This window comes from Centruroides sculpturatus, unplaced genomic scaffold, assembly GCF_000671375.1.
Source record: "Centruroides sculpturatus isolate CEXI.00-Female unplaced genomic scaffold, Cexi_2.0 scaffold1500, whole genome shotgun sequence".
NCBI lineage: Eukaryota > Metazoa > Arthropoda > Arachnida > Scorpiones > Buthidae > Centruroides > Centruroides sculpturatus.
The window spans coordinates 55948-82445 of NW_019385899.1; the positions used below are offsets into that span (position 1 = coordinate 55948).

At 28.5% G+C, this 26498-nt stretch overlaps 2 protein-coding genes and 1 long non-coding RNA gene across 3 annotated transcripts in view; 2 read left to right on the forward strand and 1 right to left on the reverse strand.

The window, feature by feature from the left end:
* The window catches only part of LOC111612473 (forkhead box protein G1-like), a 37650-nt gene extending 32182 nt beyond the window's left edge, over window positions 1-5468 (forward strand). The window contains exon 2 of the mRNA XM_023353687.1: window positions 5339-5468. The gene's annotated coding sequence lies outside the window, so the exon portion shown is untranslated. The remainder of the gene's footprint in view (window positions 1-5338) is intronic.
* Window positions 5133-26498, reverse strand: part of LOC111612476 (zinc finger MYND domain-containing protein 10-like) — a 36257-nt gene continuing 14891 nt past the window's right edge. Inside the window, exons 5-12 of the mRNA XM_023353692.1 lie at window positions 21071-21211; window positions 20476-20751; window positions 16056-16242; window positions 10934-11023; window positions 10683-10808; window positions 8286-8407; window positions 5348-5473; window positions 5133-5267 (exon numbers count right to left, since the gene is read on the reverse strand). Coding sequence (XP_023209460.1) covers window positions 5201-5267; window positions 5348-5473; window positions 8286-8407; window positions 10683-10808; window positions 10934-11023; window positions 16056-16242; window positions 20476-20751; window positions 21071-21211 — 1135 coding nt within the window. The 3' untranslated portion in view covers window positions 5133-5200. The remainder of the gene's footprint in view (window positions 5268-5347; window positions 5474-8285; window positions 8408-10682; window positions 10809-10933; window positions 11024-16055; window positions 16243-20475; window positions 20752-21070; window positions 21212-26498) is intronic.
* Window positions 17904-18635, forward strand: LOC111612474. Its single transcript, XR_002754611.1, has 2 exons — window positions 17904-18480; window positions 18549-18635. It is a non-coding gene; the product is annotated as an uncharacterized LOC111612474 (long non-coding RNA).

The following is a 26498-nucleotide window of genomic DNA, read 5'->3' on the forward strand; positions in this document are numbered from 1 at the left end:
TCAGACGTAGTTACGCTAACATTTATCATGGAAAAATTGAATTTCATTAATATTACTTATCTTCAATTTAAAATGTTTATGAGTTAACTGATTATACGCTACTATAATTAACAATCTTGCTTTCATTGCTTTAAAATACCAGATAATGATCATTTCTACGCTATTACGGCTCCTTTTTTATGTTAGTTTACAAACTGTAAATACTTACTTTAAATATTATTTTTACAGATAAATTAAACTAAATATTACATTAAAATCCATCAAACATATCAAAATATAAATTGTCTAAGAATGTATTAATTACAATTATTCAAGAAGATATTAAAATAAATGAATATTTTTATATATTTATAGCATTATTTGCATTTAATCATTTTAATTTCTTAATAGAAACCTATTACAATTTACTTTTTTATATTATAATTTGAGATATTCATTTAGTAATAATAATAATGAATACTCAGAATTCGTCCACGAAATAAAGCATCCATGAAAAATGTCTAAATCCATGTCCTATAGTCCTTTCTTGCACAGGTGTCATACCACGTACAGTACAGTACATTACAAAGTATCTGTTGAAACAGTAGAACTTTACAACAATACATACTCCACACAACACAAAGTTATCATATTAAACACGTGTCATAGAAATTTCTTAAATACAGATAAACATACGAACAGAACATAAATAAAATAATAATTTTATTTATGTATTGCTCTTGTGCACCGGTATATAAACTGAGAATACAATCCACCAACTCTATAACAAGATATTTTTATTAGGATAAGATAATAGAATTAGCTTATTAGAATTTTTATTAAGGTAATTAATTCATTTTCAGAAATTTCAAAAAAAAATTTTTTTTGTAAATTTAAAATTAAAGTACTGTAAATATGAAAAAGTCTAATCATATTCTACATATTTTATAATGTTTTTGCGGTAGTTGGACGACAGTAAATTATTATTTCTTAGAGGGAAAAATAAGCACAAATTATGAAAATTTATATACCATAATTACAAACATGAGAAAAATGGCAAGTTGAAGAGTAAATAATAATTTGTCTAGTCGAATTTAGTTTTTAATAAAAATTATTTAAGAATCTTCTCCTTTATTTGAAATTATTATTAATTATTTTGTTTTAAACATTACATTAAAATTTTATAAANACAATGACATAATGCCAGACAAAGGGTAGAAAAAGCACATGAAATTGGGTGGATAGAGAAGACGTAAAAAGAAACAAAAAGGAAGATGACCACAATGTTTTAAACATTACATTAATATTTTATAAATCTCTCTAAAATTTGAATTTATTCTAAGTCCATGTTTTAAATAACGTCCAGAAGCAAAACTGTTAAAGACATAAATGCTCTGACAGTTTCGCTTCCATACTGTACATATTAATGTATACGTATTGGAAGAAGTAATTGAGTTGATTCTAATTCAATTACTTGTTTGAGTAGACATATCTTAGGCTCAATCTAAATACGGAGCGGAAACGTGTTATTGCTTTACAGAAATACCCAAGAGAAATTTCGCGTCCTAGCTGCTTAAAAGAGCCACTACTCGTTCTGGCATTTTAACTTGTAGAGAACCAAATTTTTAAATTCAATTTATGAAAACAAATGCTTCGATGCACAGGGAAGATGCGAAAAGTATTTAAATATTGCATCAATAGAAAACTTGAACCGCGAAACCGTGAAAATAGATAACAATGATATACTGTATTGTTTATCGCAACGGACTTCAATCTCGAGAATAGAGTTAGATAGATGAAAGCTGAGACCAGATATGGAAACCTTACAGGCAGGATGCCCGATTAACTATATACGAACTTCCAAGGCAAACCGAAAGTCATGTAATTCCAATTCAAAAATTTTTTCCTGAAAGGTGGTAGATAGTGACCGGCACGACTAATTGCTAATTTTGTCATATAATGCTGCTATGGAGCGTAGTTTAAATATCACTGATTGTTTTTCTTTGGAATCTTGATTACATGCATATTTTAGTTAAATAAAAAGACCTATGTTTTCAATATGTGTCGACCAGTACATATAATTTCTAAATCCGAGTGTAGCCAATGAGTTAGTTAAATTCGTGTCTCATCGTCAAATTAACACATTTTCGCGTCTAAATAAAGATATAGATATTGCTAACTGCAATAACAAAAGATGTATTCGTGCTATACTTTTTGGTGTGATATCGATTCGTACATTTCTTGTCGGATTTAGTTTCTAATTATTCTCCGATTTGAAATTACATTATACCTTATACACCTTAACAACAAATTAATTTTATTATAAAGCTATATTTTGTAAGAATTTCAATTGTCAAAGTTATGTAAAATTAACAAGTATTTATTGGCAATTGTATTTTTTGCTTGTCTTACAAATAATATCTTAATAAACTGATAATTAACTTCGTAAAATAATTCATTAAATTAAGAACCAGCTAGGTTTTAAGTTTTATTTCTCAATTTTTAAAAACGAAAATTCGGTCAATAAGCGCTCACAGGAAATTGAATTTGCACAATACTTTACATCAATTTTGGATCTAGAAAATGGAACGAGTTCGTATTAATTTTCATTGTGCTAAATATGAATTATTCCTTCCTTGAAACCTTTTCTTTTGTGAAATTTCAATATACATAATAAAGATATTTGCTAAATAATTTTAATGTAATGAATGTTTTAAGAGTTCTTATTTTTTAAATGTTGGTTTACGATAGTTTAATGCTTCGATCACTGAACGGGAAAAAAATAGACATTTTCTATTAGCGTAATTTTAGGACATTTTTGTGACTAATACAAAAGTATTATAAGTATAATAAGGTTTCACGTTTCTATAAATCGAAACAACCGATGACTTATAAAATTGTGCCCACCAATGGCTGAGTGAATAAAACCACTACACATTGATAGTTGGAGGTGGGTTCACGCCTCGTGAACGGACTGGCCACGTGTTTACCAGGTTTTCTTTATGTTTCTAACATCTAAATAGGGCTGGTCCCTATTTAGGTGTTAGAAACATAAAGAAATGATGTTAGATCTAATTAGATATTAGAAACAAACTATTTCCCATAAAAGATCTCACAGAAGGCATTCTTCCTATAGCAGATCGCCCACGTTTCGTATTGAGGCATACGAATAAAACAAAATCAAACGTAAAATTGTATTGTTGTGAAAAAATGCCGTAAAAGTTAGTTTGCCGCTCTGTTAGACACGGGATAGAGTCCAGACGCGTGAAGAATTCCCGAAATATTTCATGGGCTATCTGTTCTGATCTGTTGACTCCCTTCCTTTACCACACAGCTTCCGCCAGTTTAGGTCCGGCCTGACCTATGATGGGCATGATTAAAAAGCCTTCTTTAGTGCTCACAGGGAGGAAACAGAAAGTGAAAACAAAAATCGTGTTTTGAAATTTATCCACGATATAGATGTTAAACTGAGATAAGAACTGTCCTTCCAACAGATTACATACAATTGTTACTCTCTTTGAAATGGATTGTTGAAGAATAAACAAACGTAACTTTACATCTATTTACAAAGTTTATTTTTTTTTCAAAAAAAATAATAGCTTATGTAGCTTTATTATGAGATTATTAAAGGATCCTGAAATGTTTGTTACTATTATGTAAAATAATAATCACAGTATTAATTGTCCTATTTGTAATCAATACGCACTTTATCTTATCCTATACTTTATATTTTCAACGGATATCATAATTAAATTGGTAATTTATCATGCTTGGAAGGGTTGTAGATAGTTATGTAGGAATGTGATTAACTATTAGCTCATATCAACATTTTCGATTATTAAAAAGTGGAATATAAAAGGTATTGATATGAAATGTATCTTTAAATTTTACTTTTTTCATAAGATAACCTGAACTTTTAATTCTGTTCACTGGAAAGAAATGAATTAAAATTTGTTTTCTGAAATAGATATAATTGCACAACTTATTCTATGTAACTGTTATTAAAACACATTTTAAATAATTCTTTATCAAGCATAAATTTAACAAAAATCAGATTTAGATTTTTTTGTAATTTTGTGCTCTTCTTGATAGAAACATTAAATTTTTATATAAGTTTTTTATATATGGTATGATAGTATTGATAGATTATTCAATATAACATAAAATCAGTTATTATTCATATGAAAAACTTCACTTTTTCCTGGATAAAAAAAAAACATTGCTTTCTTAATATATCCATTAAATTATTTGCTAATATTGGTTTAAAATAGAAACCTAAAAGTAATAGTTGCTATTTAAAAATAAAATAGAATGCACAATAATTTTAATTTTATTTATTATGAATTTTTCTTTACTATAATTGTTCATTAAAGAGAACTAAACATTATTAAGCATTAAAAAGCTTTATACTTCAATGTTCAATCATCAGCTAATTTATATTGAATAGTTTTAGATTTTTTTTAACAGAGATTCTAAAATTGCTGTTAATAGCTGATGATAAACCACTTGGTTGTAAAAGGCTCTTACATTCAATAACGTTACGTGACTCTTACATATTTAGGTCTGTTTTAATGCTTAATTGTTATCTAAGCTATAAGTAAAAAACAATTACAGTTGACCCTCCTATAACACTGTTGATTATTCCGTTTTATATGAATTCCATGTTGTACAATTCACTTAGATTTTACAAATACGTGTGCCGGGCTGTGAACGGTTCATGTATTTGTAATATCTAAGTGACTTGTACAACATGGAATTCATATAAAATGGAATAATCAACAGTGTTATGGGGGGTAGACTGTAATTCATATATACTTCAATAAAATATACACCCAAATAATAAAATCTAAGAATTTTATTTATTTCTATTTTTTAAATATTAAAATTATCAATATTGAAGGTAAGACAATAAATAGTCACATAAAGATGATTTTATTTATTTACTTATTTATTAACAGTTAATTTTAAAATAATTACAATATTTACATAAAATAGTAAAGATAACTCTTTTCTAAATGAGTTAACTTAGAATCTAAGTAATATTTTTTGAAATAAATAAATCTCATTTAAACATAAAAATTTATTAACAATAAACTGTAATATAAATAAAAGAATTAACAATAAACAATAAAATAAATTATTTCTTTTTGTATCTACGAACAACTGAACTCTTGGTAACAAAATGCTAAAAATTAATAAATTATAAATAAATAAAAATGTTTCAAGTTTCTTTTTCAGAAACTTTACAAACATTTTTATGTTTAGGCCAATCTTTTACTTGACATTCTCTATAAGAAAAATTAAACATTAAAATTATAAGTTTTATGATAATTAAGTTAATAATTATTATTTGTTTCAGGTCATTTACCTTCTACAATACCACTGAGTACCACAACGTGAACATCGTTTTTTAGCAGTATTACCACATGTTGCACATTTTGAAGAACTGGACTGCAGACTTTCCATAATATCTAAATCATACAGTTCTAACAACCTTAACAACAAAGAAAATAATTTTTTTGTTATTTTAATAGATATTTTTTATGATAAAGAGATATATTCAAATTTATATCTGTATAATAAATATTTTAGCTTAAAAATAAAGTAATTTTAACAAATTTTTTTTCGTGCATTAAGTAAATAAAATCTTCATTTATTCTTTCTTTAATGTAAAAGTATATAAATTTTATATCCAGTTACAATATAAAAAATTTATAACAATGAACAGTAACTAAAAAAAATTTTAATTTTTCGCATAAACAATTTTGTAAATTACTATTGTTATTATTACTTTGTTAAACATAAAATTTCTTAAAATTAGTATTTTACAAAAATATTAATGCAGTAACAAATTATTAAAACAAAATTTTATTTGTTGCATATTTTAAAATTAAAAATAACTTATTATATTGCACAAATATAGAGATACTTGATTCAATAACTTCTAAAATCAATTTTTTAAATAGCATTTTCTAGTTTCTTGGAAACAAATGCTATAACAGGTCATTTAAAATATTTTCTCATTTCCAAAAAACTTTATGATTTTAAAAATGCATAGAAAGACAAAAATGTCTTCACTCTTGCCATGTCCAATCATTGGGAATGATAATCTTCCACTGTAGAGACAACCTTTCTTCAGAGGCTATGCCTCTGTGAAAACATGCAAAACAGTCTAAAAATTCTTCAGTGACAAACCTAAAAAATAAATGTCTTCACTCTTGCCATGTCCTGATGATTGGACATGGCAAGAGTGAAGACATTTTAGTCTTTCTATGTATTATTACTCAATAAAAATAAAAACCATTCAACTATCCAGCATAATTCTTTAATAACATAAAAACGTTTTCAAACACATTAAGCATTCATCATCAGTTATTTCTCTAATTCCAAAATGGGAAATTCGAATTGGCATAGATCTATATAAAAGGCTTAATCAGGCTTAGTATGATCCTTGATAGATATTTTATTTATTTATTTATTTTTATTATTATTTATTAAACACACGGAAATTCGTATGTATCACTTTCATTTATAACATGTTACCTTTTAATTTTTTTGCATAACCATTTATTTGAAATTCGTTTGTGTTATTTTTCGAATTTCCCATTTTCTAATTAGAGAAATAACTGATGATGAACGCTTAATGCGTTTGAAAACGTTTTTATGTTATTAAAGAATTATGCTGGATAGTTGAATGGTTTTTATTTTTATTGAATTTATTCTCCAGTAAGCAAGTATTATTACTAATGTGTAAATATTAGTTATGTGCCGGATCGTTAAAAATGTATATCTGCGGATATGGATACAGATAAGGATCATTAGTGTCTAGATCCACGGATACGAATACGGATCTCAACTTTCGTACTCAGTCGGCGCCGGTGCCTGTGACCTTGGATCGATAGTTGACGCTTTGCGTTAGTAACGCGACGTGGTTTGACTTGCACTGCGCGTGTTTTTGTTTATGGTTTAGTGCAGGAGTGGCCAACAGTTTTTGCTCCCGGGCCGAATTGGAAAGAAAATTTTTTCCACGGGCCGAACCAGAGGCTGCCCTAGGAAGATTTTGAAGTAGTGCGAGATCTCATTGTGGTGTCACCCCGTAGAGACTAAATTGTACACAAAGATTACAGATATATTTTTCACATTATCATGCTTTATCAACATTCTACGCTGTACTTACGACGAGATTTGTAATGAAGGGTTAACTATAAACGCACAGTGATTTTCTTTTTTAGGCGTCAGAATTTTTCATTGAGCTATTCGGACTTTAGTAGCTAATATTGAAAGATTGATCATGGGCCACATAAATTCATTAGATGGACTGGATCTGGCCCGCGGGTCGTATGTTGGCCATGCCTGGTTTAGTGTGACACGGGATAGCGTAGATTATGTTTGTATTTTTGGAGAGTGTTGAGTTAAATTAAAATAAAAACAATGTCCACAAAAAAGTTTAGTAGTGTAATATGGAAATATTTTACAATAGTAAATGAATTTTGCATGATAAAATTTTTGCAATATGAATGTGCCAAATATGTGATTTTAAGAAATAAAAAGTGATTTGAATTGAAGNAAAGTTTAGTAGTGTAATATGGAAATATTTTACAATAGTAAATGAATTTTGCATGATAAAATTTTTGCAATATGAATGTGCCAAATATGTGATTTTAAGAAATAAAAAGTAATTTGAATTAAAGTTATTAGTATTTTACTGCTACCCATTTTTAAAATTTCATATAAGTAATGAAATTCATTAAGATAAAAGATCCGTTATGGATACGGAACTTTTTTTATCCCCTCGGATATCTGCGGATACGGATACCGGGCACATCACTAGTAAATATGTCAGCCAGTTTTTAAAAAGAAATATTGTATTTTTAATTTATGATTTTACTCTATAATGTTATTCTGGAAAACCCAATTTAGAAAGTCTGGTCAAAAGTATTTATTTTATAAGTAAACATTTTATTTTGAACTATGAGAACAATGCCAATCCATCACTGGATTTTCACAATCTTCAATTTAGACTGATTTGGAGTAACTTTTGAAAAGAATCAAGTCATTTTTATATACAATCTATTATATTCTATTAAACAATTGTTAATGCTAATAATAATAATAATTTAAAAATTAATATTAAAAAATTTACAGTTTTAAATGATTTACTGTTTTACATTTTATCAATTTTACCACTATTCAACTAATTTGTAAGTATTTAGAATTGTTTTCAAATTAAAAATATATTATGTTTAACATAAATAGATAATTAATATTTCATTAAACTAAAAATTAAAATTTATAAAAACATATACCTTTTAGTTACATCCATCATCTCTTTTTGTGCAGGACTAAAAAACTTCACAGCCTGAATATTGGCAATATTTTTCCATTTTTCTTTTCCTTTATTAAGCAATGATTCTCGTATTTCTGATATCTAAAGAGAATATTTCTTTAACAGCAAATTATCTTACTTTTAAGAAAATGTTAAATTATTTAAAATTTCAGAATAAAATGTTGAGGAAAAAAATGAAATTTGATATCAAGAAAACTCAGTTCAAAAATTCAAAGGAATTAAACTAAACTAAAATATGCATTTAATGTTGTACTTTTTTTATGTAGTACAATATTTAATATATTTCAATACAATATATACTTTTCAAAATAAATAAAATAAGAAAACTTTTGTTATTAATTTTCCAAACTAAAAAAGATTATACTTCAGCTAAATTGAATGGAAATTAGATAATGATGAATCTCATAAATTAAAAACTGAAAAAATGTAATCATTACAAGATACAAATGAGAAAGATAATTAAAAACATAATGATAGAAAATAAATGCTATAAAACAGATTTGATCTTTATAATTATCAAAATTCTATCAATTCAGTTAATTCAACCTAAATAATTGTCAATAATCATAACAGAAAAACAATTACAGTGAAATGCTGATATAACAAAATTATAAAGGACACCAAAATTTATTGGTTGTAGCAAAATTGCATTTATACTGAAATAATAAAAATGTCAGAAGGCTAGAAAAGTTATTTAAAAATTTTTGGACTGATAAAATATTGAAGTCCCAAGACAAGAAACATAAGCTCAATTTGCAACATTGTTTTCTGTATTTAGCATGGACAACAGAAGAGGTGAACCAAAGGAGGATCAAAATTTCAATTTACAGAATTCTCCATTCAAACCTTCACATTTTTCTATCATTTTAGTTTCATAAAATCACTTTCAGTTCCAGATAATCTTGCCAAACAGTTAGTGTTACACCTAGCAACTACCATCTGTTTGGATCTCTGAAGACACACATACCCACAAAGAAATTTTCATTAGCTAATGAAGCAGCCAATGTACTTTTCCACAAACAGGATCTGAAATTCTAGACAAAATATAAATCCCCTCATAGCATTGTGATAAATACCTCAATTATATTATAATTTGAGATATTCATTTAGTAATAATAATAATGAATACTCAGAATTCGTCCACGAAATAAAGCATCCATGAAAAATGTCTAAATCCATGTCCTATAGTCCTTTCTTGCACAGGTGTCATACCACGTACAGTACAGTACATTACAAAGTATCTGTTGAAACAGTAGAACTTTACAACAATACATACTCCACACAACACAAAGTTATCATATTAAACACGTGTCATAGAAATTTCTTAAATACAGATAAACATACGAACAGAACATAAATAAAATAATAATTTTATTTATGTATTGCTCTTGTGCACCGGTATATAAACTGAGAATACAATCCACCAACTCTATAACAAGATATTTTTATTAGGATAAGATAATAGAATTAGCTTATTAGAATTTTTATTAAGGTAATTAATTCATTTTCAGAAATTTCAAAAAAAAATTTTTTTTGTAAATTTAAAATTAAAGTACTGTAAATATGAAAAAGTCTAATCATATTCTACATATTTTATAATGTTTTTGCGGTAGTTGGACGACAGTAAATTATTATTTCTTAGAGGGAAAAATAAGCACAAANAGATAATTAAAGGAAAGAATACAAAGTAGTCCGATTGTTAAATTTAATAGCACATCAGACGTAGTTACGCTAACATTTATCATGGAAAAATTGAATTTCATTAATATTACTTATCTTCAATTTAAAATGTTTATGAGTTAACTGATTATACGCTACTATAATTAACAATCTTGCTTTCATTGCTTTAAAATACCAGATAATGATCATTTCTACGCTATTACGGCTCCTTTTTTATGTTAGTTTACAAACTGTAAATACTTACTTTAAATATTATTTTTACAGATAAATTAAACTAAATATTACATTAAAATCCATCAAACATATCAAAATATAAATTGTCTAAGAATGTATTAATTACAATTATTCAAGAAGATATTAAAATAAATGAATATTTTTATATATTTATAGCATTATTTGCATTTAATCATTTTAATTTCTTAATAGAAACCTATTACAATTTACTTTTTTATATTATAATTTGAGATATTCATTTAGTAATAATAATAATGAATACTCAGAATTCGTCCACGAAATAAAGCATCCATGAAAAATGTCTAAATCCATGTCCTATAGTCCTTTCTTGCACAGGTGTCATACCACGTACAGTACAGTACATTACAAAGTATNTAAAGATCAAAAAGTAAAATTTTCAATAACACCTAAAAATTTTAAAAGTTTATTTTAAATTACTAACTTGTTCTATTATTACTTCAGATTTTCCTTGTGGAGGATCCGATATAGAAAGATAATATAGGTATCTTTGTAATTGTTCTAAAACTGGAATCTGATCGATGATAATATCATTCAAATAATTTTGTAGCTAAAAATATAAAAAAGCAAGCATCTCTTTTACAGGTTCATTAGAAAAAAATTTTTTAATTAAACATAAAAATTTTTTATCCATTCTAAATTATACAAGTAACTGCAGAAAATAGATTTTCTTACTTTTAAAATTTTGTTTTTTCTGTAGTTATTAATTATATATTTTCTCTTGCAATCATCATCAAGTAATAAATGAAATAAACCAATCCAAATCTAAAAAAATTTAACAAAATAAATATATAATAGATTATATAATTTTTATGCAAATTAATTCATAATATTAAGCCTAATGAACTGGGTCAGGCTATAAGAAGAATGATTAAGCTTAAAGATACACAATTAAACCTATGCATCTTGCAACAATAATTAAATTAATTTATAATTATTAATAAGCAATTTAGAAGATTCTGAAAGATGATCCAGAATGATACTTAAGCCTGCATCTTCTCTATTGTACACAGATTTCAGCTGGACTTTCTGACTCCAAATAAAAACTACATTACAACAATAAAATTGATAATTAGTAAAAACAAATTACAATTATTCCAAAATCTCTTAAAACACTTAACTTGATTAAGAAAAGAATCTAGCTGAAGAAAAACCCTTAATCAACACAAACTGGTTACAATTCAACAGCTACACACTGAACAACAAAAGTGAAGACTAGCTTGCTGCTGCATCAGTTTGACAATGTTCTTTTACATTAGTAGTAATTCAAACACAAATAATTATCATATTTATTTTCAGGCACTTGGCAATTCTTATCATCAAGTTTTTATTCAGTTGATACGTGTTGATATTACACACGTTTCGGGCATTTATTGCCCCTCTTCAGCCAACTTTTTAATTTACATATTGCTTTTACATATTGCTGATTTACTGCATACCATATATGCTTATAAGAAATAAGGTTTTGCTTAACTTATGCCTCTAACAATATATGTTTAAAAAATCCTAAATAATTGTCTACTTATATTTATAAATGTGACTACAATATTAATTTTGTGAGAAGAAATTCCATTTATTATTCAAATCTTACTATGAAATTATGCATGAAGCTCTAGTTGAAAAGTTTTGAGATAGCAGTTGAGATTTAACAGATCTTAACCCAAAAACCAAAATAAACAAAACAGAAAATAAATAAACTAACATTAAATATAACTATAAATAAAAATTTCTGTCTTATTACTTTACACCTTGTCAAATTCCTGTATTTCATAAATTGGGTTGCAATTTGAAAAAATTATAAACCTATAAATTTCCACTGTTGTCCATCCATTTGTCTGTCCTTTAATCTTGAGAATAGTGTTAGATAGATGAAAACCAAGACCAGATATGAAAAGCTTGGGCAGGAGGCCCCAATTAACTATATACAAACTTCCGATCTAGACTGGAAATCACACAATTTCAATTCAAAAAGTTCCCATGAATAGAGTTACATAGATGACCAGCATGACTGACTTTAATTTAGACCAAGGTTGTCCAACCTTTTTTCCTAATGGGCCAAATTAGAAATGTACATATATTCAGTGGGCCACAAAGGTACTTTATATAAATATATGCTTTTAAAAAGTTAAAAATGTGAATATCAAAATTTTAATAACAAATATATATAATTACATAAACTATTGTTTTATTGACAGTAAAAAAAAATTATACTCACACAAAATAAAAATAAATTCAATGTGATTTTTGACATTTCCTTCCTTTAATAAAGTTGTCAATATCTGCTTTTATGGTACTAGTCTTAATTCTAAGAATGTTAGTTAAATGGGAATCACTCAACCTATTTCTTCCAGCAGTTTTGATGTTTTTCATGCACGAAAAGAATTGTTTACAACAGTATGTTATACAGGTGGTGTAGTACAGTTTTCAAGTACCAATTAAATCATTATGACATCAAAGTGTATCCAGTGAAATGAAAATAATTTTTAATGTGAAGTTAATGAAAATAATTAGTGAAAAAGGTATTGTTTTGATCTAATTAGTTCTTATTGGAACTCAGTAAATTATATATTAAGTATCACAATGCAGTTCCAGGATTGATTATATTATAAAGGTGGTGGTGGAGTGTATCCTATATAGTAGTCAAAATTAATAAATTGGCCCAGAGTGAGACTCAAACTCACAACAGCCACTTACTGTGCATATGCATTGCCAATTATGCTACCTGGACATCTGTCAGATCCTTCGCAGCTGTTGTGGGTTTGAGTCCCATTCTGGGCATATTTCTTCTTCCAGAATTTTCTAAATTATTTAATAAATATTAATTTAATTATAATTATTAAACTTAATAAGATATGGAACTTAATGCCTACTTCTAAGCCAAATTACTGGCTTCAATAATTGCCAGATTAAATCAGGCAACATTACTGCTACTATTAATATAGTAGCAGTAATGTGGCCTGATTTAATCTGGCAATTATTTGGCTTTAATATAACTGGGTGGTTTCCAGTTTTGGACAGACTGTGTCTTCAAATTAATTTTCAAAAAATTGCCATCAGACAAAATTCTACAATTTAATATATTTATCAGGCTTGGAGATGTTTATATATGTGTTTCTAATGTTTATTTTGTGGTGTAATGTATGTGGTATGCTACCCATGCAAAAAAAAACATTTGATTCTAAGCATTCCATTTTGGAATACAATTTGTTTAAGAACTTGAAGCAGTCCTTGGGTAAGGTCAAAAGCGTTAGTTCAATATTGTATTAAATGTTGTTACCAGAATTAAAGATTGAGTAATTGCGTTGAAAAGACTACAGCCACAATAATTCATTCTCCACAAATACTTTATTTCAGGGGCAAATTCTGAATATTTACTAATTTTTTCAGTGTATGTATTTTGTATGTTATGGATGTTTGCTACAGCTATGTCTAAAATGCATGTCATTTTATTTTGTTTGTCAATGAATATGATGTCTAGTCTGTTGTAATAAATTGTTTTGTTACTGATTATGGCCTGATTATAGGATATTTGTGTGTGTTGTTTTCTATGACTATATAAGATGTGTATTTGTAATTTGGTTGCTGGGTGTGTACAAGTTTTTGATGTATTACATTTGCTATTTGATTATGTCAATGTAATTAATCTATCTATTTGTGTTAAAAGCTTGCAGCCTGATGTGTTGTATAGTTTTATGCATGATGTCATATTTCCTACAAATGTCATCTGAAGGTGATGTATCTTTTAAAATGTGCTTTCTGTATGTAGTTTCATATATTTATGACTGGTGTTGTATGGCAATCGTGAATCCTGTCTTTCCAAAAAAGCATCCATGAGTCAGCCATTGGTTTGAAACAGTTCTGTTAATGTGTTCCTAACTGAGATCATTAGGGTGCCTATTGTGGTACTCTTTCTGTTAATAAATGAAAACTGTGATTGTGTTACTATGTTAGATCCAGGTCAGTATTGATTACGTTTAATGGTATATTATTTTTGTGTGAAAGAGTTACAGCTTTGTGTAATTCAGATGTTTCTGATTTTCTGTAAGAAACTCTTACAGTGTATAATATATCTGAGGCAATTATGATCATGTACCTCTTTTCAAGATTAGTCATATGCATGTTGATCAATTTCATATCAAAAATGTTGCAATCTCCTGAGCAACAAGTTAGCTAAACACTTCTTAAAAGTGCACTAGATGACACAGAAGTTTCAGAATGACTTTGGTGAGATTGCATATTGAGTCTCACTTCAAGTTAAAGAGAGTATCAAGAATAAAACAACACTTTGGTGAACTGAACTGAAAGTAGTTCCAAATTCAATGTGTTTAATTGTACACTTGATATCACCACTCACCAGAAAGTCCAATTTACCAGCCTAAACAAAACCATTAAAAAAGTTTTGCAGCTATGTTTCTTGAAAATTTGACTGAAATGAAAGACAAAATGCTACATTCTTTCTAACACTTGCCACAATGAGCTAGCTCCTGAGACAGATAAACAACCACTCAGAAGTTCATAGTGCCATTAAGGGTAAATTGCAAGACTTAAAAGACATCCATAATCTAGTTAAGTTTTTGATTGTTAAAAATCATGTATTGGTCAACAGGTTACCAAATGTGTGCACAGCCTGCATACATTTTTTGACAATTCCAATAACTGTTATCAATTGTGATCACTCTTTCTCTAATTCAAAAATTCTTAAAACTTATCCAAAAACCTGTCTGAAACAATTTTCCACACTATTCTAACTTCCATTGAGCAAGACTGTGCAAAGAAATTAGATCTGTCAGATATTTCTTAGAACTTACCAAGAATAAAACTTGAAAATACAGGTAGATTGCTAGTGAAAAAAGTGATTAGTGAACATAAACTTATTCCAGTCTGCAGTAAAATTTAAAAAAAAAGTAAACAGAACATAATAATTAAAATTAAATAAAATTCACAGAAAACAATAAAAAAAGTGATTGAAAAAAATTGTAAAACAAGCATCATTTCAATTTATACCTAGTCCATAATGAATTTTCTAGATGGTGCTGACAGCAGCAGTGCATGAAAATTTATTCTGAGATTTCTGATCTAGATATGGGAGTCCACTCTTAACTGTTTGTCTCTGGGCCTGCTAACTTGAGGTTGTGCCATTGGCCTTGTCCTCCCTATTTATAAGGAAAAGTCAGTCTTTCTGCAGAGAAGTTAGAATGATATTTGTTATATTTTGCTAATGCTATTTGTGTTTTTCTTTTTTTTTTTTGAAATTGTTCTAGTTCTGTATGTGTCCATTGTATAACTTTGTTGATTGCTTTAAATGTGTGTTTTGCATTCAGCTGTGTTAGTACTGTACTGAGTTTAATCTGCTGTTGTATACTTTTGTGTTATTACATTTTTATGATAAACAGAAGATTTTAAAAACTAAAATATAAGAAAGAAAAATGACAATTATTTTTTATATCTGTAGTATTATATATAACTTGTCTTTTTCATTTATTTAAAATAGAATGTTTAATAATTAATTTCAAACAGGCTGTGTAGTAGAATTGGTTCAAGAAAATGGATATTAAGGCAAATTTAGTGATTCCAAATCTTGTATGTAAAATTAAAAAATTACACATATGAACAATAAAACCTGTCCAAAATGGAACCTGAATAAAATAAAACCTGTCTAAACATAAAAAATTCTTCAAAATGGAGCAATTTTCTATGTTAAGTAAAACCCTTTAAAATGTAAATCTGCCAAACTGAAAGATATATTTGGAACCATGCAATTCCAGTTTATACAGGTTTTACTGTATATATTTATTACCTGTCCTTCTGTTTTGGTCAGTTTTAATCTTTCTTCAGCATCTACTTCTATCCATTTACCTTCAAAATATTTTTTGCATTTTTCATTGGAATGAGACTGAAGCCATGGTTTCATTTCAAGAATTGTGATTAGAAATATAGGAAAATCATGAGTACTTAATAATCGATGCAGAGTACTTAATGGTAACCTAAAATTTAAATCATAAAATTAATATAAAATTTTATTTTTACTAAATTATCATATATACTTGGGTATAAGACAATCTCGCTTATAGGACGAGGCGTGACTTTAAAGATCAAAATAAAAAAAATTAGATTTATTAATACAATTCTAATTTTATTTTGTTTAATCACAAAATATTATCAAACGCACGTATTAAGGCAAACAACCATGTTTGCCTTAATACATGACGAACTGAAAACAAAACCAAAACATTATCGCGTGATTGGAAAAAGTTTATTTTTAATGATTCAGAATGTGCTAATATTCATTAAAAATAACAATTTAACTAATATAAAATAACTACATTTATAATCATTGCTAAGTGACCTGTATTTCATTAATGTTTTTATAAATAACGAGAAACTATTTTCTGCGAACGAATGAGATGCAACACAGTTTTTAATTGATGGATGTAGGATTAAACCAATAAACAAAAAGGTATATGTCTTAATTTGTTTACAGTAGGTGCCAACTTATGATAAATAGACTGTAGACCTATAATGACAGCATGAACTATACACAGTTCACAGAAATTATTGCAAAAACGCGAAGAATCCTTTGTTTGCACGTATAGGACGACCTATGTTTTTGAAGCAGTGAAAAATAATAAAAACCTCATCTTATATGTGAGTAAATACGATATTAAATAACAAAATTATATCAGTAATAACCAGCAATTTACTACATAATAACAAATGTTTTTAACAATTTTTAAATCATCATCATCATCATCATCAGGTTAATTTAAAATAGCAGTAGAGCAGTTTGTTTAAAGTAACATTCTAATTTTCAAATATATGTTCGACTGCCATTTTAATCTGATGATGACAATTTAAAAAATTGTTGAAGACATTTGTTGGGGTGCAATTTGAAAAAATTGTAGATCTATAAATTCCCACTGTCATCCATCCATCTTTCCTTAATCTTGAGAATGGAGTTAGATACATGAAAGCTGAGACCAGATATGGAAATCTTAGGAGCAGGAGGCCCTGATTAACTATATATGAGCTTCTGATACAAACTGGAAGTCATGTTATTTCAATTCAAAACTTTCCTCTAAAAGCAGTTAATAGAAGACCAACATGACTCCATTGCTAACAGAAAAGTATGATGTACTGTACAGGGTAAGCCATTACTATAGTAATTTGAGATGGAGAGCATATATTTTAAATTAAATTAATTAATAATTGCAGCATGGCATTGTGATGATGTCATTTTTATTTGGTAAATTTCTGGATATTACTGGTATCATTTCGTTATTTATAATTAAATTCAAATTTTTTAGTAGTNTCTTTCCTTAATCTTGAGAATGGAGTTAGATACATGAAAGCTGAGACCAGATATGGAAATCTTAGGAGCAGGAGGCCCTGATTAACTATATATGAACTTCTGATACAAACTGGAAGTCATGTTATTTCAATTCAAAACTTTCCTCTAAAAGCAGTTAATAGATGACCAACATGACTCCATTGCTAACAGAAAAGTATGATGTACTGTACAGGGTAAGCCATTACAATAGTAATTTGAGATGGAGAGCATATATTTTAAATTAAATTAATTAATAATTGCAGCATAGCATTGTGATGATGTCATTTTTATTTGGTAAATTTCTGGATATTACTGGTATCATTTCATTATTCACACTTAATTCCAGTTTTCAAATATTGCACAATTATTGTTGTTGCCAACATTTTTTCCTCCAAATCATGCTGATGAGATTTGTTAAATTGTGATGTTTACATGATGTGGTAGAATAAAACTTGCATGTGCGACAGCTTTAGTTTCTCTCAAATATGAGAATGCAGTCCAACATTATGATTTGTATTTTATCAATTGGTTTGACAATGCAATAAATGAAAAATCTGACAGCTTAGATTTCTGTGACAGTTTTTGCACCTTATTAGTGACTTTGACCACTAATAAGGTGCAATTTGGTCAAATGAGACAAATTCTTGCCTATTGTAGTTCTGAGCAACAAAATGTTGGTGGTAGTTTCATGTAAACTAGTCTTTAAGACTGATTTCTTATGCTAATAACTAGAAATCATTCCTAAATAAGAATTTACTTTGTTCAGCATCATCTAGGTTCTTAGCTATTTTCCTCTATTTTTAAATGAATTTTTAACTAGTCATATTTAACTTTTTAACCATTTATATTTTTTAGATTTTTCAGTAAAGTTTCTGAAACTTTTGAAAAAGCAAGGGTAAGAAGCTTGTAAATTTTAACTTCTTAAAAAATTTTATTATATTCTGATAATCTAAACTTTTTCAGAAATTGGAAGGAAGAGTTGCCTCTGACGAGGATCTTAAACTATCAGATACATTAAGATATTATATGAGGGATACAGCTGCTGCTAAAGTAATTTCATATTCATAAATTTGAATATTAAGAGTTGAATTAAGGCAATTTTATATGACTGAAAATATTTTCTACAATTGTTTTATTTAAAATATATTTTATCCACTTCAAATTAGTACTGTACATCATACTTTTCCATTAGATAGATGACCACCATGACTCCATTGCTAATGCCTTTCAGGGGAAAATTTTTGAATTAAAATAATATGACTTCCAGTTATCATTGGAAGTTCACATATAGTTAATTGGGGCCTCCTGATGCCACTAAGCTTTCCATATCTGGTCTTGAATTTCATTTATCTAACACTGTTCTCAAGATTAAGGAAAGACAGACAAAAGTAGGAATTTATAGGTCTACAGTTTTTTTCAAATTGCAGCCCAATAAACTGTTGTAATGCTGTGAATGTGCATTTTGAGATATATATTTCACAAAAGTAAATTATTTACAGGATTAAAGAATTAGCTTAAATTTTCAGCCTTAAATCTTCAATTACAAAAAAATACATGCATAAACTTATGCACATACTGTTTCCCAAATAGTACATTAAGTAAATTCCAAAACAATCATTTTTAAAATATGATAAAATTTAGAGAAAATTAGATTTCACACTTTAAGGTTAATTTAGTGATATAACATAACCATTTTTGATTTTATAAAATTTAGTAGTTAAAACAATCATTATCTGTAAATATAATTTCAAGCTGTTATTTTAACAAATGTTTTCTACATTTTTGGGGGATTCTCATTCTGGTTTTTTTAAATCTAANGAATTAGTCTAGAATCGATTAATTTTATGAAAGAAAACCTTTCAAACAGCCGTAGTCCGTAAACTATGATTCCTACAAAATTGATTCATAAAGAACGGAACGTATCTACCGTCTTATAGGGGGATCTACTGTATTTCAATATACAAAGAAATAAAAATGCAGAAATATGAAAGATAACAGCATTTTTTATGTATGTTAATTATTTGAAATAAGTAGATGATGTCCCTTTTGATAGCATACAATAACTTAGATAGCCTATTCTTGGTCTCAATTTAAGTTATCACAGCAGAGTCTACGGGTATCTTCTCGTTGGTGATAATATTGTTGCTATTATATTGCTCTGCTGGTTTCCATAGAGATTTAATGTTAATGGCTTTTTTTAACTACATGTGCATGATGTTCTGTTATTTCATCAATAAACAAGTTTTAGAAACTAAAGAACATTGTGTAACTTTGCATTCACTCTACTTTATTTAGAATAATCTTAAAAACATCAATCATTATCCATTTTTGAAAATGGATAGTGATTGATTGATCATTTTATTTAAAATGGTGTTTAAAATATAACAATTGAGAAACAAAATATGAAAAGCAATCTAATATATTGTTTTACTTTCCACATGCAAATATATCTTGGAATTAAATTACCTAATTTAAGAACCAGTTTAAAAAGCTATGAAATTAAATATAGAGGAGAAGGTGATATTATAGAATCCCATTTTCATTATAGTGAATTGTAAACAAGATATCATAACAACACCCACATTTTTTGTGCGAAAAGTACTGGTAACTATTAAACTAGATGTTCCTAATTGGATTTTTCACTAGTGTAACTACAAGTATGGTTTTTGAAATATGTACAATAAAACCTGTCCAAAATGGAACCTGAATATACGGGAATATAATATACCAGGAAAAATAATCGGAACAGTGCGATTCCGGTTTACACAGGTTTTACTGGATATATATTGTATACAGTAAAACATGTCCAAAATGGAACCTGAATAAAATAAAACCTGTCTAAACATAAAAAATTCTTCAAAATGGAGCAATTTTCTATGTTAAGTAAAACCCTTTAAAATGTAAATCTGCCAAACTGAAAGATATATTTGGAACCATGCAATTCCAGTTTATACAGGTTTTACTGTATATATTTATTACCTGTCCTTCTGTTTTGGTCAGTTTTAATCTTTCTTCAGCATCTACTTCTATCCATTTACCTTCAAAATATTTTTTGCATTTTTCATTGGAATGAGACTGAAGCCATGGTTTCATTTCAAGAATTGTGATTAGAAATATAGGAAAATCATGAGTACTTAATAATCGATGCAGAGTACTTAATGGTAACCTAAAATTTAAATCATAAAATTAATATAAAATTTTATTTTTACTAAATTATCATATATACTTGGGTATAAGACAATCTCGCTTATAGGACGAGGCGTGACTTTAAAGATCAAAATAAAAAAAATTAGATTTATTAATACAATTCTAATTTTATTTTGTTTAATCACAAAATATTATCAAACGCACGTATTAAGGCAAACAACCATGTTTGCCTTAATACATGACGAACTGAAAACAAAACCAAAACATTATCGCGTGATTGGAAAAAGTTTATTTTTAATGATTCAGNATTCAAATAATGTTAAAAATCAAATACTAACACAGAATAATGTTCTGTTAGAAAACCAACAACTGACAATACTTTCATGCTAATTTCAAAATTCAGCACATTTTCTTGTTTAATAAGATCATCCATTCCAGATTTAGTTTCAGATTCAGTAAATGCTTTATTCTTATTATAACTGAAATCAAATGAAAAACAAATCTTAAATAATTTATTACATAAAGCCGCAAATCTGTATTAAGTGTAATAAGTTATTTTTGTTAAATTTACATAAAATTTATAGTTAACTAAATCATATTTCTTTATCAAAAATATTACTAACTGACTTTTTAATATATTTAAAACAACTTGAGCATACAGTTCAAACTATACAATGTTAATATACAGGTAATTTTCAAAGTAATGCAAATGTTAATGTTCTATCTTCAAATCCTAGATGTGAAAAAGATACAAAATGTTTACTATCATGCAACAAATTTTGCTTAAAATAAATTATTATTATTATGTTGGGTTCTGTGAGTTATACTCGGTTCACACCGGTGGCTATGTACTATGCCGGACCAGAGTCAAAGCATAGCAACCAAAACAAAACTAAAATTAAATAAAGTGTCAGTGTGTGTTTCTGTATTCAGGAATTTCCTAACAATGTGGCATGTATTCAATATGCCTTCTGTAGTGTGATGCATGTATTTATTTGGATGATCAGAGAAAAAAGTCAACTTTTTGAAAACAAAAAACTAGTTCATTTTTTAGGATGTTATAATGTTGGCTTTTGCTTATATAGATAAAAATAATGCAAATTAACTTTTTAGGATGTTAATGTGATAAAGATAAAAGTACATTATGTTTATAATTACAAAAAACTCAGAATCAATATAAAGTAACTTGTGTCTTTTTATCCTCTGAACATTGATTTTTCAATATTAGGCAACTATCCTAATATTGAAAAATTAGCCAATGCAATTTGTATTAGAAGATTTCAAAAATGAAATCTTCTGTAGCAATCCTAATGGCTTGAATTGTCCTCAATAATGCCAAAATGACATCTTTAGATAAATGTTTCAATTTCAAAACACAATAAATACCAAGTAACTGTGGTTTTGCATTACCTAAGGCAAATATATAAGTGAATACATTTTTCTTATAATTTATAAAAGCTTTGCTATGAATGAACCAAGCACATAAATACTGTAGTACTTTTAAATTCAACTGTACCAAACAAGTGATTTTTTTTTAACTCTTGGGAACTAAGGAAGCCTTTTACATATAAATGTAAATGTATATGCAAAAAAATATAAATATAAATGTAAATGGAATTGTTTGCTCCTTTAAGGAGTAAACAATTCCATTTACATTTATATTTTTTGTACTTTTTTTAAAGTAACTTATGAAGTTATATTCCACTATGTACAGTTAGAACTCTTTATGAACACTTGTCAGGTTTTGAGAAGAGCTGAATTATTGGAATGCATAAAATGAGCACATCTTTCCATGATATTTCTTGTAAAGTTGACCACAGTGACTGTTCACAGAATGATTGAAGAATAGAAGGGAAAGACATTCAAAGAATAAAATCCAGCACAGGACTATCAGAAAAACAACAACATAAGATTGTTCCTATGACCACTAATAGATGAATAACTGTCAGAAAGTGGCCTTTTTGTGATATATCAGACCTCATTCTTCACCACACAGCTGCCCATTGTAGACCTGGTCAAATTCATAATGGGCTTGTTGGGGTCTCTTAGTGCCCACAGAGTGGAAAGAGTTTAAAAAAACAAAAATGAATAACTGCAGTTGAAATCCAATTGGTTCTCATTAACCCATGTTTGAACAATTTTAAGGTTAATAAAAGCAACCAAAATTTTAAATAAAGTTTTCATTTATTTAGCACTTCCACTTTCACTTGACCTAATAATTAATTCACAATAATTAATATCCAGTAGGGGAGCATCTGTCACTGCTGTATCTTCGTTATTAACTTATTTCTTTCTTATAGGTAAGTCTTTACTATTATGGCAGTCAATCCGAAAAGAAAATCGTATTCACCGAGCTTCAGGGAAGCAGAGACCAGTAGTAAAAAGAAATCTTTGAAGAGTCGCGAGGAGGAAGAATTTGCATATCTTCTGGAAGGAGAAGATTTTAACCTCGAAGAGGGTATACGTGTTCTGTTGCGTTTACATCTCTCTATGAATTCTAAGGTCGACCAACTTATTTCTAGGTTAAATTATGTATCCGAATGGTTAAAAANAGTTTTTAGTATTTATGACCTGATCCTGTATGGCAATCATGAATCCTTCCATCTCCCCAAAGAGGCATCCCCGATCTAACCAGCTGTTTTATTATTATTATTATTATTATTATTATTATTATTATGTTGGGTTTAGAGGGTTATACTCGGTTGACACCAGTGGCTGTGTACTATGCTGGACCAGAGTCAAGGCATAGCAACCAAAACAAAACTAAAATTAAATACATGTGTCAGTGTCTGTGTCTGTATTCAGGAATTTCCTAACAATATGGCATGTATTCAATATGCCTTCTGTAGTGTGATGCATGTATTTCTATTCAATTGTAATGTTTCCAGGCTTTTGTGTAGTATGTGTGGTATCACACCTGTACAAGAGAGAACAACAGGCACAATACGAATCCTATCCATCCTCCACAAATGCCTTATTTCCTGGGCAAGTTCTGTATACTTGCTAATTTTTCAGTGAATGTGTTTTGTATATTGTGAGTGTTTGGAATGGATATGTCTATAATGTATGTGATTTTATTGTGTTATTATTATTATTATAAAGTTGCAAATGTCATGCTCAGCTCTTATTGGAGCCAAGTGCTATGCCAGACTAAAGTCAGATCATAGCTACTCAATCAAGTGTAACAATAAGTTGTGTTATTGGTATGTGTGTCAATGTTAGGAACTTCCTAACAATGTGACATGTGTTCAATATTTCAGCTTTATGTAGTGCCATATATATGTTGTTATTAAGGTTTAATGTTTCTAGTCTTTTGTGTAGTGTATGTAGTATAACACTAGAAGAAGAGAGGACAACAAATACAATAAATACGCTATCCATTCTCTACATCTGTCTTTTTTTGAGCAGGTGGAATGTACTTGTTGATTTTTTCAGTATGAGCATTTTTTATGTTAGGAGTGTTTGGAACAAAGATATCTATTATATATGTGATCTTATTGCATTTGTCAATGAGAATGATGTCAGGTTTATTGTGATAAATTGTTTTATCTGTGATTATGGCTCTGTCATAGTAAATTTTGTGCGTGTCATCTTCTAATATTGCATGTGAAGTATATTTGTAGTATAGTACCTGGGTGTTTAATAATCTGTGTTTGTATGCAACCTCTTGGTGTATTATATCTGCTATTTGATTATACCTATGTAAGTAGTCTGTTTGTGCTAAAAGCTTGCAACCAGAAGTTATATATTGCATTGTTTCTGACAGAATGTGGCATTTACTACAAAAGTCATTTGTGAGTGATGCATACTTCAGGATGCATAATTTTTAGTGTTTATGACCTGATCTTGAATGACAACCATAAAACCCTCAGTCTCTCCAAACAGGCAGCCCCTAGTCAGCCAGTAGTTTGGATTCAATTTTGTTAACATAGTTCTGAGCTAGGTGGACACAAAAACAGACACACTGGCTAGTGGTGTCTGTTTTTGTGTTGAGCTATGTCCAGTTGCTCAGAATGTAAGTTTAAAGGTGTGTGATTACTGTCTACTAGTTATAGCTTTATGTAATGTTGATGTTTCTTGCTTTTTGTGGAAAACTCCCACAGAGTCTGATTTGTTTGTAGTGCAGTTTGTAGGAAATTAGTCAGACCATGGCATCTTCTTTACAAGGAAGAGTTAGTCTTTCTACGGATGATTTTGGGTGATATTGTTTATGCTTAGTAAGTGTTGTTCTTGTTTTCCTTTGGAGTTGTTTGAGATCTGTGTGTGTCCAGTGTATAACTTCAAAGGAATAAAGTGTGTACAGGGCCAACATAGGTATTAATAGCTTTAATAGTATATTTTGCATTTAGGTGTGTTTTTAGTACTGCATATAATCTGTTCTGGTATTCGTATGTTAACCTTTGTTTTATCTGTGCACGTTCTGATAAGTTTGGCCTATTGGAATCCTAAATATTTGTAAAACTCACCTTCTTCCATGAACTCAATTTCTCCACTTCTAAATGCAAAGTCTCCTTTCTTCAGAACTCCTTTTTTCAATGTGTAGTGTTTTGCATTTATCTAGATCAAACTCCATTTGTATATTGATTGAGTATGGGTGAATAGTTTGTAAGAGATGATGAAGTTGATTCTGTGTGGATGCATAAAGTTTGATATTATCCATATACTGTACATGAAGTGTGGTAAGGTGAACAGTATTTTGTTATGTCTGATATTGTAACCATATTGTATTTTGTTCAATGTGTTAGAAAAAGGAGATTCCTTGCTTGATGTGTATTTGATTTGTTTATCTGAGTGTTATGGAATTTAAGATGTAATGTTATTCTCCAGTAAATCATGGTAGAACCAAGGAAACTGATGTTGGGGATAAATTTTATAGATGTGAAGTGTGTGCAGCAGCCAAGTGTGTGGGACACTGTCAAATGCTTTACTGTAATCAATGTACAGTATGCTATGTGTATGTTTCTGTGTTGCTGTTGTAGGATAACAGAGTCAACAAGTAGTTGTTCTTTGTAACCTTTGTAATTTCTAAGGCAGAATTTTTGTTGTTCCATAAGAATATTGTTTTCATCAATATGATTGTATATTTTGTTTGCAATGCAAGAGGTAAGAATCTTGTAAACTGTTGGAAGACATGTAATTGGTCTGTACTGTGCAAGATCTTTGGTATTTTTGCTTTTGGTTTGGTTTTATGTAGGTGATGCTCTGTGTGAGAAAAATTGGCATGTCTTGTGGATTGTTGATGATATGAGTTAAATGTTTAGCTAGTTCCTGGTGCAGGGATGTAAATTTTTTTTTGAACCAGAAATTGAGAATGCTGTCTACACAAGATGTTGTCGAGTTGTGTGCATTCTGTATTGTGCAGATTTCTTGTGTATTTATTTCAACACAATGCATACTAGGTGTGTCTTGCTTGTTTTTGCTCTCCTCTTTGATCCGGTCTGCTTCAGCATTGTGCATGACAGCAATAGACCAAAGAGAAGACTGATAATTTGTGAGTTCTTCTTCAGCTGGCATGCCATTGTGTTGAAAATCTGTAGTGGATTTGGTAGTATTTGCCTGTAGAAGAGATTTTCATTGTAAATAATTTATTTTGTTGTTTCCATACAGAGCAAATTTTGTATTGTTTGAGTCACCATGCTTTGGCTGAAAGATTTTGTTTCAGTATGTCAATGTATTCTGCGATGTGGACATTGTGTTGTTCATATTTGGTGTATATTTAATTTTCTTGAAAATTTTTTTAGTTGTTTTGTTAATTTAGACATTGTT